The sequence below is a fragment of the Rhinoderma darwinii genome, unplaced genomic scaffold (assembly GCF_050947455.1).
Source record: "Rhinoderma darwinii isolate aRhiDar2 unplaced genomic scaffold, aRhiDar2.hap1 Scaffold_2399, whole genome shotgun sequence".
Classification (NCBI taxonomy): Eukaryota; Metazoa; Chordata; class Amphibia; order Anura; family Rhinodermatidae; genus Rhinoderma; species Rhinoderma darwinii.
The window spans coordinates 9,478-25,981 of NW_027462699.1; the positions used below are offsets into that span (position 1 = coordinate 9,478).

Below are 16,504 nucleotides of genomic sequence, written 5' to 3' on the forward strand. Positions count from 1 at the left end.
GGGATATATGAGGCGCTATATATTGTATATAGGGCTGTATGAGCTATTATACGCTGACATCTATAGATCCTGTCTGTACTCGCGGTCATTCTAACCTCTATCTCGCCTGACAGACACTAGAACTCCCGCCAGTCATAGCAGCCGGCAGCCAATAGGCGCCAAATAAAAGTGACAGCTAGAATTCCCGTCCCCGATCATGTGATCAAAAGGGTGTGGTCAATATAGGACTGCAGCCAGGTGACTGGGCGTGGTCTTCCCCAACTGACCCACGTGGAGGCGTGATTTTGTGTAGGGCGGTGCTTGCAGCTGATAGCTGATTGGACAGTTCTCCACGTGCTCGTGAGCTTCCGGTTCAGTCCGGCGTCGGTGGGCGGGTTTTCCGGTGGTCAGGTGTAACATTTGGATCCCGGACGAGGAGGTGAGAGACGGGAAAACGGAGAGGAGGGGACATTGCACGTATACGGGGTACACAGGTCTGCACGTGCTAAGAGGTGACCGGCGGGAGGGGTGCACGGCTGTGCGGAGAGGGGTCACCTTAAGCGATGGGGGTACACCTGAGGGAGGGGAGCGTTGCAGGATGGGGGTACACCTGAGGGAGGGGAGCGTTGCAGGATGGGGGTACACCTGAGGGAGGGCAGCGTTGCAGGATGGGGGTACACCTGAGGGAGGGCAGCGTTTCAGGATGGGGGTACACCTGAAGGAGGGGAGCGTTGCAGGATGGGGTTACACCAGCAGAGTAGTGATTGCAGCTCTGGAGTATAATACAGGATGTAACTCAGGATCAGTACAGGATAAGTAATGTATGTACACAGTGACTCCACCAGCAGAGTAGTGATTGCAGCTCTGGAGTATAATACAGGATATAACTCAGGATCAGTACAGGATAAGTAATGTAATGTATGTACACAGTGACTCCACCAGCAGAATAGTGAGTGCAGCTCTGGAGTATAATACAGGATATAACTCAGGATCAGTACAGGATAAGTAATGTAATGTATGTACACAGTGACTCCACCAGCAGAATAGTGAGTGCAGCTCTGGAGTATAATACAGGATGTAACTCAGGATCAGTACAGGATAAGTAATGTATGTACACAGTGACTCCACCAGCAGAATAGTGAGTGTAGCTCTGGAGTATAATACAGGATATAACTCAGGATCAGTACAGGATAAGTAATGTATGTACACAGTGACTCCACCAGCAGGATAGTGAGTGCAGCTCTGGAGTATAATACAGGATGCAACTCAGGATCAGTACAGGATAAGTAATGTAATGTATGTACACAGTGACTCCACCAGCAGAATAGTGAGTGCAGCTCTGGAGTATAATACAGGATGTAACTCAGGATCAGTACATGATAAGTAATGTAATGTATGTACACAGTGACTCCACCAGCAGAATAGTGAGTGCAGCTCTGGAGTATAATACAGGATATAACTCAGGATCAGTACAGGATAAGTAATGTATGTACACAGTGACTCCACCAGCAGAATAGTGAGTGCAGCTCTGGAGTATAATACAGGATGTAACTCAGGATCAGTACATGATAAGTAATGTAATGTATGTACACAGTGACTCCACCAGCAGAATAGTGAGTGCAGCTCTGGAGTATACTACAGGATGTAACTCAGGATCAGTACAGGATAAGTAATGTAATGTATGTACACAGTGACTCCACAAGCAGAATAGTGAGTGCAGCTCTGGAGTATAATACAGGATGTAACTCAGGATCAGTACAGGATAAGTAATGTAATGTATGTACACAGTGACTCCACCCGCAGAATAGTGAGTGCAGGTCTGGAGTATAATACAGGATGTAACTCAGGATCAGTACAGGATAAGTAATGTAATGTATGTACACAGTGACTCCACCAGCAGAATAGTGAGTGCAGCTCTGGAGTATAATACAGGATGTAACTCAGGATCAGTACAGGATAAGTAATGTAATGTATGTACACAGTGACTCCACCAGCAGAATAGTGAGTGCAGCTCTGGAGTATAATACAGGATGTAACTCAGGATCAGTACAGGATAAGTAATGTAATGTATGTACACAGTGACTCCACCAGCAGAATAGTGAGTGCAGCTCTGGAGTATAATACAGGATGTAACTCAGGATCAGTACAGGATAAGTAATGTAATGTATGTACACAGTGACTCTACCAGCAGAATAGTGAGTGCAGCTCTGGAGTATAATACAGGATGTAACTCAGGATCAGTACAGGATTAGTAATGTAATGTATGTACACAGTGACTCCACCAGCAGAATAGTGAGTGCAGCTCTGGAGTATAATACATGATGTAACTCAGGATCAGTACAGGATAAGTAATGTATGCACACAGTGACTCCACCAGCAGAATAGTGAGTGCAGCTCTGGAGTATAATACAGGATATAACTCAGGATCAGTACAGGATAAGTAATGTAATGTATGTACACAGTGACTCCACCAGCAGAATAGTGAGTGCAGCTCTGGAGTATACTACAGGATGTAACTCAGGATCAGTACAGGATAAGTAATGTAATGTATGTACACAGTGACTCCACCAGCAGAATAGTGAGTGCAGCTCTGGAGTATAATACAGGATATAACTCAGGATCAGTACAGGATAAGTAATGTAATGTTTGTACACAGTGACTCCACCAGCAGAATAGTGAGTGCAGCTCTGGAGTATAATACAGGATGTAACTCAGGATCAGTACAGGATAAGTAATGTAATGTATGTACACAGTGACCCCACCAGCAGAATAGTGAGTGCAGCTCTGGAGTATAATACAGGATGTAACTCAGGATCAATACAGGATAAGTAATGTATGTACACAGTGACTCCACCAGCAGAATAGTGAGTGCAGCTCTGGAGTATAATACAGGATGTAGCTCAGGATCAGTACAGGATAAGTAATGTATGTACACAGTGACTCCACCAGCAGAATAGTGAGTGCAGCTCTGGAGTATAATACAGGATATAACTCAGGATCAGTACAGGATAAGTAATGTATGTACACAGTGACTCCACCAGCAGAATAGTGAGTGCAGCTCTGGAGTATAATACAGGATGTAACTCAGGATCAGTACAGGATAAGTAATGTAATGTATGTACACAGGGATCTACCAGCAGAATAGTGAGTGCAGCTCCGGAGTATAATACAGGATGTAACTCAGGATCAGTACAGGATAAGTAATGTAATGTACACAGTGACTCCACCAGCAGAATAGTGAGTGCAGCTCTGGAGTATAATACAGGATGTAACTCAGGATCAGTACAGGATAAGTAATGTAATGTATGTACACAGTGACTCCACCAGTAGAATAGTGAGTGCAGCTCTGGAGTATAATACAGGATATAACTCAGGATCAGTACATAAGTAATGTAATGTATGTACACAGTGACTCCACCAGCAGAATAGTGAGTGCAGCTCTGGAGTATAATACAGGATATAACTCGGGATCAGTACAGGATAAGTAATGTATGTACACAGTGACTCCACCAGCAGAATAGTGAGTGCAGCTCTGGAGTATAATACAGGATGTAACTCAGGATCAGTACAGGATAAGTAATGTAATGTATGTACACAGGGATCTACCAGCAGAATAGTGAGTGCAGCTCTGGAGTATAATACAGGATGTAACTCAGGATCAGTACAGGATAAGTAATGTAATGTACACAGTGACTCCACCAGCAGAATAGTGAGTGCAGCTCTGGAGTATAATACAGGATGTAACTCAGGATCAGTACAGGATAAGTAATGTAATGTACACAGTGACTCCACCAGCAGAATAGTGAGTGCAGCTCTGGAGTATAATACAGGATGTAACTCAGGATCAGTACAGGATAAGTAATGTAATGTATGTACACAGTGACTCCACCAGCAGAATAGTGAGTGCAGCTCTGGAGTATAATACAGGATATAACTCCGGATCAGTACAGGATAAGTAATGTAATGTATGTACACAGTGACTCCACCAGCAGAATAGTGAGTGCAGCTCTGGAGTATAATACAGGATATAACTCAGGATCAGTACAGGATAAGTAATGTAATGTATGTACACAGTGACACCACCAGCAGAATAGTGAGTGCAGCTCTGGAGTATAATACAGGATATAACTCAGGATCAGTACAGGATAAGTAATGTAATGTATGTACACAGTGACTCCACCAGCAGAATAGTGAGTGCAGCTCTGGAGTATAATACAGGATGTAACTCAGGATCAGTACAGGATAAGTAATGTAATGTATGTACACAGTGACTCCACCAGCAGAATAGTGAGTGCAGCTCTGGAGTATAATACAGGATATAACTCAGGATCAGTACAGGATCAGTAATGTAATGTATGTACACAGTGACTCCACCAGCAGAATAGTGAGTGCAGCTCTGGAGTATAATACAGGATATAACTCAGGATCAGTACAGGATAAGTAATGTATGTACACAGTGACACCGCCAGCAGAATAGTGAGTGCAGCTCTGGGGTATAATACAGGATGTAACTCAGGATCAGTACAGGATAAGTAATGTATGTACACAGTGACTCCACCAGCAGAATAGTGAGTGCAGCTCTGGAGTATAATACAGGATATAACTCAGGATCAGTACAGGATAAGTAATGTATGTACACAGTGACTCCACCAGCAGAATAGTGAGTGCCGCTCTGGAGTATAATACAGGATATAACTCAGGATCAGTACAGGATAAGTAATGTATGTACACAGTGACTCCACCAGCAGAATAGTGAGTGCCGCTCTGGAGTATAATACAGGATATAACTCAGGATCAGTACAGGATAAGTAATGTATGTACACAGTGACTCCACCAGCAGAATAGTGAGTGCAGCTCTGGAGTATAATACAGTATATAACTCAGGATCAGTACAGGATAAGTAATGTAATGTATGTACACAGTGACTCCACCAGCAGAATAGTGAGTGCAGCTCTGGAGTATAATACAGGATGTAACTCAGGATCAGTACAGGATAAGTAATGTAATGTATGTACACAGTGACTCCACCAGCAGAATAGTGAGTGCAGCTCTGGAGTATAATACAGGATATAACTCAGGATCAGTACAGGATAAGTAATGTAATATATGTGCACAGTGACTCCACCAGCAGAATAGTGAGTGCAGCTCTGGAGTATAATACAGGATATAACTCAGGGTCAGTACAGGATAAGTAATGTATGTACACTGTGACTCCACCAGCAGAATAGTGAGTGCAGCTCTGGAGTATAATACAGGATGTATCTCGGGATCAGTACAGGATAAGTAATGTAATGTATGTACACAGTGACTCCACCAGCAGAATAGTGAGTGCAGCTCTGGAGTATAATACAGGATATAACTCAGGATCAGTACAGGATAAGTAATGTAATGTACACAGTGACTCCACCAGCAGAATAGTGAGTGCAGCTCTGGAGTATAATACAGGATATAACTCCGGATCAGTACAGGATAAGTAATGTAATGTATGTACACAGTGACTCCACCAGCAGAATAGTGAGTGCAGCTCTGGAGTATAATACAGGATATAACTCAGGTGTGTTATGTCGTGTGTTTTTTTTGCTTTGTGTTTGTTATATGCTGTTACGGTGTGTTATGTTGTGTGTTGCAGTGTTGTGTTATATGTTGCGGTGTGTTATATGTTGTGTTTGTGTTGCGGTGTGTTGTGTGTTATATGCTGTTGCGCGGTGTGTTATATGTTGTGTGTTATATGCTGTTGCGCGGTGTGTTATATGTTGCGGTGTGTTATATGTTGTGTTTGTGTTGCGGTGTGTTGTGTTATATGCTGTTGCGCGGTGTGTTATATGTTGCGGTATGTTATATGTTGCGGTGTGTTGCGTGTTATATGCTGTTGCGTGTTGCGTGTGACTGTGTGTTTGTTATATGTTGCGCGGTGTTATATATTGCGGTGTGTTGCGGTCGGGTGTCTCCCTCCTCTCAGCCTTGTGCCGTCTGTCCTCATTAATCAGATTATCAGATTTGCGCTGTGTCTTTCTATTTGTGTTGTTTTCGCTCTGGTTTCCGGTTCTGGAGTTGATTTTCTCGGTTTTTTTACTTTCACTCCTTTCTTGTGCCGCCGGTTGGGTTCCAGTTTGGGGGGTTACTGAATGAGGGGGCGTACCGCCCTGTCCCCGGTTCTGCTGACTCAGCAGGTCTGTCCCTCACAGGCTTAATCCTCAGGGATTGTCGGGCTCGGGTAAGACTCTCACCTGTCACGACTGCACTGGGTCCTGGTGGAGAAGAATCGCAGGTCCCTCCTGTAACACAGTCCCTGGGGGTCACTGGCCCCCGTCTGTCCTGGAGTTGGGACCTGAGGTGACCCCCATGCAGTGAGGACTCCAGCCGTGGTGTGGATGGGGTGTTGCTGAAGTCTTGGGGTGCACGGTGGGCGGCCTGTCTGACGGATTTCACCGCCCTTTATTTCCTGAAACGGTTCCGCCCGGACGTCTGGCGCCAAGATATTGATTTCTGGCAAGAATGTTGGCAAATCGCTCCGCGGCGTGCCTGTTCTCTGGGGTGTGCGCCACCCTGTTTGCGCTGGCGCTGGTGTACTATCTGTACTGGTGAGTGATCCTCAGTAACACAGCCTGTCATTCCTGTATCCCAGAATCCCAGCCATGGGGGCATCCTGCAGGTTACCCCTTTACTCGGCACCTGGGGGCGTTGCCTGTTTACACCATGTTACCGCCAGTCTCCGTGGTCGGGGGATATCCTGCAGCGTTGGTCACACTAGAACTCGGCTATGCATCTCTTGTTGCCGGAGGTTGTCACAGAGCGGATGGGACGATGGAAGTGACCTCCAATGTCATGTCTTCTGCCCAGTGACCCCTTCACATTGGGGGTTCCCCGTACGTGGCTAGTGGGATGGGTCTGCCCGGGGCCCGGACGTGGCTAGTGGGATGGATCGGCCCGGAGGTGGCCGGGATCTCGGGGGGGGGGGCCCATGATAAGTGTAACGAGCAGTGGGGACGGGGCGTCCGCTCAGTGACCGCTTCACATTGGGGGTGCCCCGGACGTGGTTAGTGGGATGGGTTGGCCCGGAGGTGGCCGGGATCTCGGGGGGGGGGGGGCCATGATAATGTAACGAGCAGTGGGGATGGGGCGTCCGCTCAGTGACCGCTTCACATTGGTGGTGCCCCGGACGTGGTTAGTGGGATGGGTCGGCCCGGAGGTGGCCGGGATCTCGGGGGGCCATGATAATGTAACGAGCAGTGGGGACGGGGCGTCCGCTCGGTGGGACTGTACGTGATATTATAAACTCTGCGTCTATTAGAAATGCACTTTGTCACCACCTCATTTATGGGATGAAGTAAATGATGGATGGAAGTTGTGGATTTTGTTGTGTTGCGCTGGGACATATTTGAGGGTTTAGCGCTGGGACTGTGTGAGGGGGCGGGGGAGGGGCGGTTTGTATTGTTGCACTTTAAATCAAGATTATAATAAAAAATGTAGTGAATTAAAAAAAATAAAAAGATGACATTGCTGGTGGACGGCCCCGGGGCTGGGGGTCCAGACTTCTGCAGGGAACTAAAGTGAATGTAGGCAAGCTGCAGGGTGACCTAACAGGCGGGGGTGCAGGCGGGGGTGTGGGGGAGCAGGCGGCGGTGTGGGGGTGCAGGCAGCAGGTGGGTATGTTCGGGTCCAGGTGGGTATGTTGGGGGTCTAGGTGGGCTGCAGGCAGGTAATAGGGGGGGGCTGCAGGGGGGGGGTGTTGGTGAAGGTGGGGCTGCAGGTGGGGATGTGGGGGTGCAGGCTGCAGGGCGGGTATTGGGGCTGGGGCTGCAGGTGGGGGTGTTTGTATAATGACTCATGTTTGTAGACCATTGTCAGGAATAATATGGGGGCGGGTGAGGAGATGTGGGGTGTTGGTGGCCCCTGTAGTCGGAGCCGTGGTCGGGGGCGGGTGAGGAGATGTGGGGTGTTGGTGGCTCCTGTAGTCGGAGCCGTGGTCGGGGGTGGGTGAGGAGATGTGGGGTGTTGGTGGCTCCTGTAGTCGGAGCCGTGGTCGGGGGCGGGTGAGGAGATGTGGGGTGTTGGTAGCTCCTGTAGTCGGAGCCGTGGTCGGGGGTGGGTGAGGAGATGTGGGGTGTTGGTGGCTCCTGTAGTCGGAGCCGTGGTCGGTGGTGGTTGAGGAGATGTGGGGTGTTGGTGGCCCCTGTAGTCGGAGCCGTGGTCGGGGGCGGGTGAGGAGATGTGGGGTGTTGGTGCCTCCTGTAGTCAGAGCCGTGGTCGGGGGTGGGTGAGGAGATGTGGGGTGTTGGTGGCTCCTGTAGTCGGAGCCGTGGTCGGGGGCGGGTGAGGAGATGTGGGGTGTTGGTAGCTCCTGTAGTCGGAGCCGTGGTCGGGGGTGGGTGAGGAGATGTGGGGTGTTGGTAGCTCCTGTAGTCGGAGCCGTGGTCGGGGGTGGGTGAGGAGATGTGGGGTGTTGGTAGCTCCTGTAGTCGGAGCCGTGGTCGGGGGTGGGTGAGGAGATGTGGGGTGTTGGTGGCTCCTGTAGTCAGAGCCGTGCTCTCGTCAGGTTCTCATCTCTCTGACCCTCGCTGGTTTTGCTTCTCCTCAGGACGGTGGCTTTGAGTGAGGGTCCGTGTAAGCGGCACTGAATGCTGGCTCCAGAATGGGGGTTTGGGGGTTCCTGAAGACTCAGTTTGTGGTCCACCTGCTGATTGGCTTTGTGTTTGTTGTAAGCGGCCTCGTCATCAATTTCCTGCAGCTTTGTACCCTCCCGCTATGGAGCTACAACAAGCAGCTGTACCGCAGGGTCAACTGCCGCCTGTCCTACTCGCTGTGGAGCCGTAAGTACCTTGGGGGGGGGTGCAGGGGCGTCGGGAGGGTCTCATGTGTGGTGACTTTGTGCCGTCTCCCCCCACAGAGTTGGTGATGCTGCTGGAGTGGTGGTCCGGCACACAGTGCACCCTTTTCACTGACCAGCAGACTGTGGATCACTTTGGGAAGGAGCACGCCATCATTATCCTCAATCACAACTTTGAGATCGACTTCCTGTGCGGATGGACGATGTGTGAACGTTTTGGAGTCTTGGGGGTGAGTACAGAGACGAGCGCAACGTCCTGCCGGAGCCGCCGCTGGGCTCATCGTGATCTCACTGCGCACCGTGGCTTCTCCGTTGTGTGGGCAGCTGTAATATTACTGGACATCCCGCGGCTCATCGTGATCTCACTGCGCGCCATGGCTTCTCCGTTGTATGCTGTAATATTACTGGACATCCCGCGGCTGCCGTCATCCGCTGGGGTCATCGTGATCTCACTGCGCACCGTGGCTTCTCCGTTGTATGGGCAGCTGTAATATTACTGGACATCCCGCGGCTGCCGTCATCCGCTGGGGTCATCGTGATCTCACTGCGCACCGTGGCTTCTCCGTTGTGTGGGCAGCTGTAATATTACTGGACATCCCGGGGCTGCCGTCATCCGCTGGGGTCATCGTGATCTCACTGCGCGCCGTGGCTTCTCCGTTGTATGGGCAGCTGTAATATTACTGGACATCCCGGGGCTGCCGTCATCCGCTGGGGTCAAGCCTTTATTTTCTTCCTGTTTGTTCTTCTCTCTCCAAAGAGCTCAAAAGTTCTTGCAAAGAAAGAGCTGCTGATGGTCCCGCTGATCGGCTGGACCTGGTACTTCCTGGAAATCGTCTTCTGTAAACGCAAGTGGGAAGAAGATCGGGACAAGGTCGTCCATGGACTGCAGAGCTTGCGGGACTACCCCGAGTACATGTGGGTGAGTGTCATGGAGGTGGTGGGCCCCTCCGCACAAGACCCTTATAGGTTTTTATAAGAAACTGCTTATGCTGTGGTTGTAGAAGGCCCTGGTGACCGCTCATCCACCGCACAGATTCTCGTTATCTGACTGGGCCTGTGTCTCGTTTCTCTCGGTGACGATCTATGATGTGACCCCCGACCCCCCTCATTGTCCATGCCGGGGGCGGCTTTACTGACTTTGTTTTTTCCCCCTCGTAGTTCTTGCTGTACTGTGAAGGGACGAGGTTCACCGAAACCAAACATAAGATCAGCATGGAAGTGGCAGATAAGAAGGGGCTGGCGCGGCTGAAACATCATCTGCTGCCGCGAACCAAAGGTTTCACCACCGCGGTCCAGTGCCTCCGCGGGACAGGTGATCTGCTCATGTGAAGCTCTAGTATTGAGAACCTTTAGCTGCAGTGTTAGTGATGAGAAGCCTCCGGGGACCTTGAGCTCCAGGCCTCCGCCACCAGAAATACTTATACCACCGCGGCAGTGACGGGATTACATCCTGCGGGTCCGGGGGTGGACGCAGCGCTCCGGCCTTCAATACAAAGTCCATGTCAGGACTCATCCACGTCACTGAGAGGAAGGAGCTCAGATGTAATATAGATGTTAGTCAGCGGGGGGCGCTCCCACCCTGCGTCCGAGCTGTGGACTCCTCACATGTATCTGTATATTCTTCAGTAAGCCCCCGTCTTGTGCGCCCTGTTTATTACGCTGCGTTGACGTTTTTTTTTTTTCTTCTTGCAGTCACTGCTGTTTATGACGTGACCCTGAATTTCCGTGGAAATAAGAATCCATCTTTACTGGGGATTTTGTATGGGAAGAAATATGAAGCGGACATGTGTGTGAGGTGAGCTGCATGGCCGCCATCCAGTCCCACAACAAGATCCTGACAGCCTTGTCCCCTCCCCCATCTGTCTGATTTCTTCTCCGGTATAGCTTCGCCCTCTCCCATTCTTGCTTTTCGTTTACTCCTCGTGTCTCCTCAGGCGTTTCCCTCTGGACGAGATCCCACTAGATGAGCGAGAGGCTGCAGACTGGCTGCACAAACTCTACCAGGAGAAGGTAAACTGACCAGAGACCAGTACAGACCGCCACTAGGAAATGTTCTAGGGGCATGAAGAGGGTCAGAATGTGGGGGGTTTCTAGTACATGCTCCGTCCTTCTCTCGTCTGGTATTCCTGTGGTGGCGCGTGCTCCCCCGTCCTGCTCTCGTCTAGTATTCCTGTGGGTGTGTGGTGGCCTGCTCTCGTCTAGTATTCCTGTGGTGGTGCGCGCTCCTCCGCCCTGCTCTCGTCTAGTATTCCTGTGGTGGCGTGCGCTCCTCCGCCCTGCTCTCGTCTAGTATTCCTGTGGTGGCGTGCGCTCCTCCGCCCTGCTCTCGTCTAGTATTCCTGTGGTGGCGTGCGCTCCTCCGTCCTGCTCTCGTCTAGTATTCCTGTGGTGGCGTGCGCTCCTCCGTCCTGCTCTCGTCTAGTATTCCTGTGGTGGCGCGCGCTCCTCCGTCCTGCTCTCGTCTAGTATTCCTGTGGTGGCGCGTGTTCCTCCGTCCTTCTCTCGTCTAGCATTCCTGTGGTGGCGCGTGCTCCTCCGTCCTGCTCTCGTCTAGTATTCCTGTGGTGGCGCGTGCTCCTCCGTCCTTCTCTCGTGTAGTATTCTTGTGGTGTTTAGCGGCGCGTGCTCCTCCGTCCTGCTCTCGTCCTAGCATTCCTGTGGTGTGTGGTGGCGCGTGCTCCCCCGTCCTGCTCTCGTCTAGTATTCCTGTGGTGTGTGGTGGCGCGTGCTCCTCCGTCCTGCTCTCGTCTAGTATTCCTGTGGTGGCGCGCGCTCCTCCGTCCTGCTCTCGTCTAGTATTCCTGTGGTGGCGCGTGTTCCTCCGTCCTTCTCTCGTCTAGCATTCCTGTGGTGGCGCGTGCTCCCCCGTCCTGCTCTCGTCTAGTATTCCTGTGATGGCGCGTGCTCCCCCGTCCTGCTCTCGTCTAGTATTCCTGTGGTGGCGCGTGCTCCTCCGTCCTGCTCTCGTCTAGTATTCCTGTGGTGGCGCGTGTTCCTCCGTCCTTCTCTCGTCTAGCATTCCTGTGGTGTGTGGTGGCGCGTGCTCCTCCGTCCTGCTCTCGTCTAGTATTCCTGTGGTGGCGCGTGCTCCTCCGTCCTGCTCTCGTCTAGTATTCCTGTGGTGGCGCGTTTTCCTCCGTCCTTCTCTCGTCTAGCATTCCTGTGGTGGCGCGTGCTCCTCCGTCCTTCTCTCGTCTAGCATTCCTGTGGTGGCGCGTGCTCCTCCGTCCTGCTCTCGTCTAGTATTCCTGTGGTGGCGCGTGCTCCTCCGTCCTTCTCTCGTGTAGTATTCTTGTGGTGTTTAGCGGCGCGTGCTCCTCCGTCCTGCTCTCGTCCTAGCATTCCTGTGGTGTGTGGTGGCGCGTGCTCCCCCGTCCTGCTCTCGGCTAGTATTCCTGTGGTGTGTGGTGGCCTGCTCTCGTCTAGTATTCCTGTGGTGGCGCGCGCTCCTCCGTCCTGCTCTCGTCTAGTATTCCTGTGGTGGCGCGCGCTCCTCCGTCCTGCTCTCGTCTAGTATTCCTGTGGTGGCGCGCGCTCCTCCGTCCTGCTCTCGTCTAGTATTCCTGTGGTGGCGCGCGCTCCTCCGTCCTGCTCTCGTCTAGTATTCCTGTGGTGGCGCGTGTTCCTCCGTCCTTCTCTCGTCTAGCATTCCTGTGGTGTGTGGTGGCGCGTGCTCCCCCGTCCTGCTCTCGTCTAGTATTCCTGTGGTGGCGCGTGCTCCTCCGTCCTGCTCTCGTCTAGTATTCCTGTGGTGGCGCGTGTTCCTCCGTCCTTCTCTCGTCTAGCATTCCTGTGGTGTGTGGTGGCGCGTGCTCCTCCGTCCTGCTCTCGTCTAGTATTCCTGTGGTGGCGCGTGCTCCTCCGTCCTTCTCTCGTCTAGTATTCTTGTGGTGTTTAGCGGCGCGTGCTCCCCCCCGTCCTTCTCTCGTCTAGTATTCCTGTGGTGGCGCGTGCTCCCCCCCGTCCTGCTCTCGTCTAGTATTCCTGTGGTGGCGCGCGCTTCTCCGTCCTGCTCTCGTCTAGTATTCCTATGGTGTGTTGTGGCGCGTGCTCCCCTGTCCTGCACTCGTCTAGTATTCCTGTGGTGTGGTGGTGCGTGCTCCCCCGTCCTGCTCTCGTCTAGTATTCCTGTGGTGGCGCGTGCTCCTCCGTCCTGCACTCGTCTAGTATTGTGGTGGCGCGCGCTTCTCCGTCCTGCTCTCGTCTAGTATTCCTGTGGTGTGTAATGGTGCGTGCTCCCCCGTCCTGCTCTCGTCGAGTATTCCTGTGGTGTGTGGTGGGTGGTGGCGCGTGCTCCTCTGTCCTGCTCTCGTCTAGTATTCCTGTGGTGTGTGGTGGCGCGCGCTCCCCCGTCCTGCTCTCGTCTAGTATTCCTGTGGTGGTGCGCGCTCCTCCGTCCTGCTCTCGTCTAGTATTCCTGTGGTAGCGCGTGCTCCCCTGTCCTGCTCTCGTCTAGTATTCCTGTCGTGGCGCGTGCTCCTCCGTCCTTCTCTCGTCTAGTATTCCTGTGGTGTTTAGCAGCGCGTGCTCCTCCGTCCTGCTCTCGTCCTACCATTCCTGTGGTGTGTGTGGTGGCGCGTTCTCCCCCGTCCTGCTCTCGTCTAGTATTCCTGTGGTGGCGCGTGCTCCTCCGTCCTGTTCTCGTCTAGTATTCCTGTGGTGTGTGGTGGCGCGTGCTCCCCCGTCCTGCTCTCGTCTAGTATTCCTGTGGTGTGTGGTGGCGCGTGCTCCCCCGTCCTGCTCTCGTCTAGTATTCCTGTGGTGGCGCGTGCTCCCCCGTCCTGCCCTCGTCTAGTATTCCTGTGGTGGCGCGCGCTCCTCCGTCCTGCTCTCGTCTAGTATTCCTGTGGTGGCGCGCGCTCCCCCGTCCTTCTCTCGTCTAGTATTCCTGTGGTGGCGCGCGCTCCCCCGTCCTGCTCTCGTCTAGTATTCCTGTGGTGGCGCGTGCTCCCCCGTCCTGCTCTCGTCTAGTATTCCTGTGGTGGCGCGTGCTCCCCCGTCCTGCTCTCGTCTAGTATTCCTGTGGTGGCGCGCGCTCCCCCATCCTGCTCTCGTCTAGTATTCCTGTGGTGTGTAGTGGCGCGTGCTCCTCCGTCCTGCTCTCGTCTAGTATTCCTGTGGTGGCGCTCGCTCCCCGTCCTGCTCTCGTCTAGTATTTCTGTGGTGTGTGGTGGCGCGTGCTCCCCCGTCCTGCTCTCGTCTAGTATTCCTGTGGTGGTGCGTGCTCCCCCATCCTGCTCTCGTCTAGTATTCCTGTGGTGGCGCGCGCTCCTCCGTCCTGCTCTCGTCTAGTATTCCTGTGGTGTGTAGTGGCGCGTGCTCCTCCGTCCTGCTCTCGTCTAGTATTCCTGTGGTGGCGCGTGCTCCCCCGCCCTGCTCTCCTCTAGTATTCCTGTGGTGTGTAGTGGCGCGTGCTCCTCCGTCCTGCTCTCGTCTAGTATTCCTGTGGTGGCACGCGCTCCTCCGTCCTGCTCTCGTCTAGTATTCCTGTGGTGTGTAGTGGCGCGTGCTCCTCCGTCCTGCTCTCCTCTAGTATTCCTGTGGTGGCGCGTGCTCCCCCGTCCTGCTGCTCTCTAGTATTCCTGTGGTGTGTAGCGTTTATTCGGGGCTTTATGATGTCATTTCCTGGGGTGTCTATGATGCTGTATGAGCAGATTTCTTATGTTTGTTTTTCAGGATGCGTTACAGGAGCAGTACATCCAGGAGGGCACCTTTCCTGGTACTCAGATCGTGCCCACGCGTCGACCATGGACCCTGCTGAACTTCCTGTTCTGGGCCACACTTCTCCTGTCCCCTCTCATCTCATTCGCGATCGGCATCTTTGCTAGCGGTTCTCCCCTGCTCATCCTGTCGTTCATGGGCTTCATGTGGATAGGTAGTGGCCTCTCTCCACGTGGGTCCTCCCGGGCTGGTCTCTTCTTCTGCTGACGTTGTGTTTTCTTCTTCCTCAGCCTCGTTTGCTGTGCGGCGTCTGATCGGTGTGACGGAGATTGAGCGAGGCTCCAGTTACGGTAACAGCTCTGCGAAGAAGAGAGATTAGCTGTGAGTGGCGTGATTCTGAGGCGGTCTGGACTTGATCTTGCTTTCTATTTCGTACTAACATGAACTGACGGGGAGGACCTGCCTTTTGGGACTGGCACCGAGAGCCGGTAGGAATCTGCCACTTCATAGGCGCAAGAAAAAAATCTGTTCTGCGAGACCAGAGACTCTGCCCTCCGTCCCCTCTACTGAACACTGGCCCCATCTCGTCCGCCCTCACCCCGCGCTTCTCTCCTTCACCACCTTCTTCAGGACCTTTCTTCATAGTATTACTGGCTGTTCCCCCTTCTGCCCATGTTCTCTCACTGCCCGCTGGGATTTCATACTTTTTCCAACCTCTCCACTGTCAAAGCAAAAACGAGGGATGAAGATAAACTGAGCCGGGGCCCAGTGTAAGGCGTCTCGTGTGAGTGAGACCCTGCTGGCCAGAGTAGCAGCTCTGTGCGCACAACCACTACACCCCTACACTACTCTGCATCCAGGACGGCTCTGCACACAGCGGCCACTGTGAATGTATTGTTCTGGACCTGCACAACTCACTCCATTATTTTTGAAGTAATCATTGGACTCAGGTTATGGTCCTGAAGACGAGGATCCTGCGTGACACCCCCCCCCCCCCCCCCCCTCAGCTCTTTCTTCTCTCCCGGGGCTCTCCGTCTCCAGATTGCACTACATGTTCCATGAGGGGCCCGCGTCATATCAGACGGCCGCCTCGACCAGGGATTAGCGGTTTAGATCTTAACATGTCAGTAGCATGTATCGGACCAGACAGAGGCAGTGTCACATAATATCATGTATGAGTGTCAGACGTGTCGCCGACCCATAGGGAGGAGATACTAAATGTAGGGCTAATCCTGTGTGTGTACGCTTCTGTCCACGGAGGAGGCGGCGGTGATGAGGAAGTCTCCGTGCTGCCGGCTCTCCAGTGTCCACACACGGCAGAATAACCTGTGTCATCCGTGTCCACACTGTAGTGATGCTTCCATGTTGCTGCCTGTCTGATCACCCCCTCCCTCCCTGTAAAGAAAAGCTAGGAGTAAAATAAAGAGATGAAACACGCGCTGACCTCTCGGTGTGAGTCCTTCCTGAGTGGATGTGTATGTGGGGTGACGTGTGCAACCGGCCTGTTACGCAGGAGAAGATGCAGGAGGGGGTGGAGGACGGCCGCGGATCACTAGATGTCTTCTATAGGGTGACTGCTAATGTGGAGAAAAGATTTACAAATGTATGGAAACTGGGGGAAGGGCGGGTGGTTATAGTATGAGCCACGTGATGGGGGATGGATGGATATGGGGTGGTGCTGTGTGTCGGGGGTGAGGGGTGATGTGGGGGCCTCAAACAAGACTAGACCATACAATTACTGGAATAGAGGAGATGGGCGGCAGCGTCATCTTAAGGGATTTATCTGGATCTAGATTAGTAAAATGGTTTCACTGGGACGTACAGGAGGGGAGATGTAAATCTACCGCAGGATCGTCTCCTCGCACGGTACAAGATCTGACCACAGATTGTATTGTGAATCTCCATAAATGAAAGTCTGGGGAATAAAATGGCTCCAAGAAAGACCGAACAGCTTGTCCGTAGAGCAAAACTATTTCATTTAACCCCTTGGCACACCGTGATGTAAATGTGTAACCGGCAGTCTAGGGAAAGAGCAGG

The 16,504-nt window shown here is 52.5% G+C and overlaps 1 protein-coding gene across 3 annotated transcripts; it reads left to right on the forward strand.

Moving 5' to 3' along the window:
• The first annotated feature begins 320 nt into the window (after positions 1-320).
• On the forward strand, positions 321-15,905 carry AGPAT3 (1-acylglycerol-3-phosphate O-acyltransferase 3). 3 transcript variants are annotated; one of them, XM_075848190.1, is made up of 9 exons: positions 321-418; positions 8,558-8,789; positions 8,867-9,036; positions 9,564-9,725; positions 9,965-10,118; positions 10,499-10,601; positions 10,741-10,816; positions 14,483-14,681; positions 14,758-15,905. In XM_075848190.1, the coding sequence occupies exons 2-9, from the start codon at positions 8,612-8,614 to the stop codon at positions 14,844-14,846; spliced, it is 1,131 nt and encodes a 376-aa protein (XP_075704305.1). In that variant the 5' UTR covers positions 321-418; positions 8,558-8,611; the 3' UTR covers positions 14,847-15,905. The 3 variants fall into 3 exon arrangements, with proteins under 3 accessions (XP_075704305.1, XP_075704307.1, XP_075704306.1); XM_075848192.1 differs by lacking the exon at positions 321-418 and adding an exon at positions 421-473; XM_075848191.1 differs by lacking the exon at positions 321-418 and adding an exon at positions 428-491.
• The last annotated feature ends 599 nt before the right edge of the window (positions 15,906-16,504 follow it).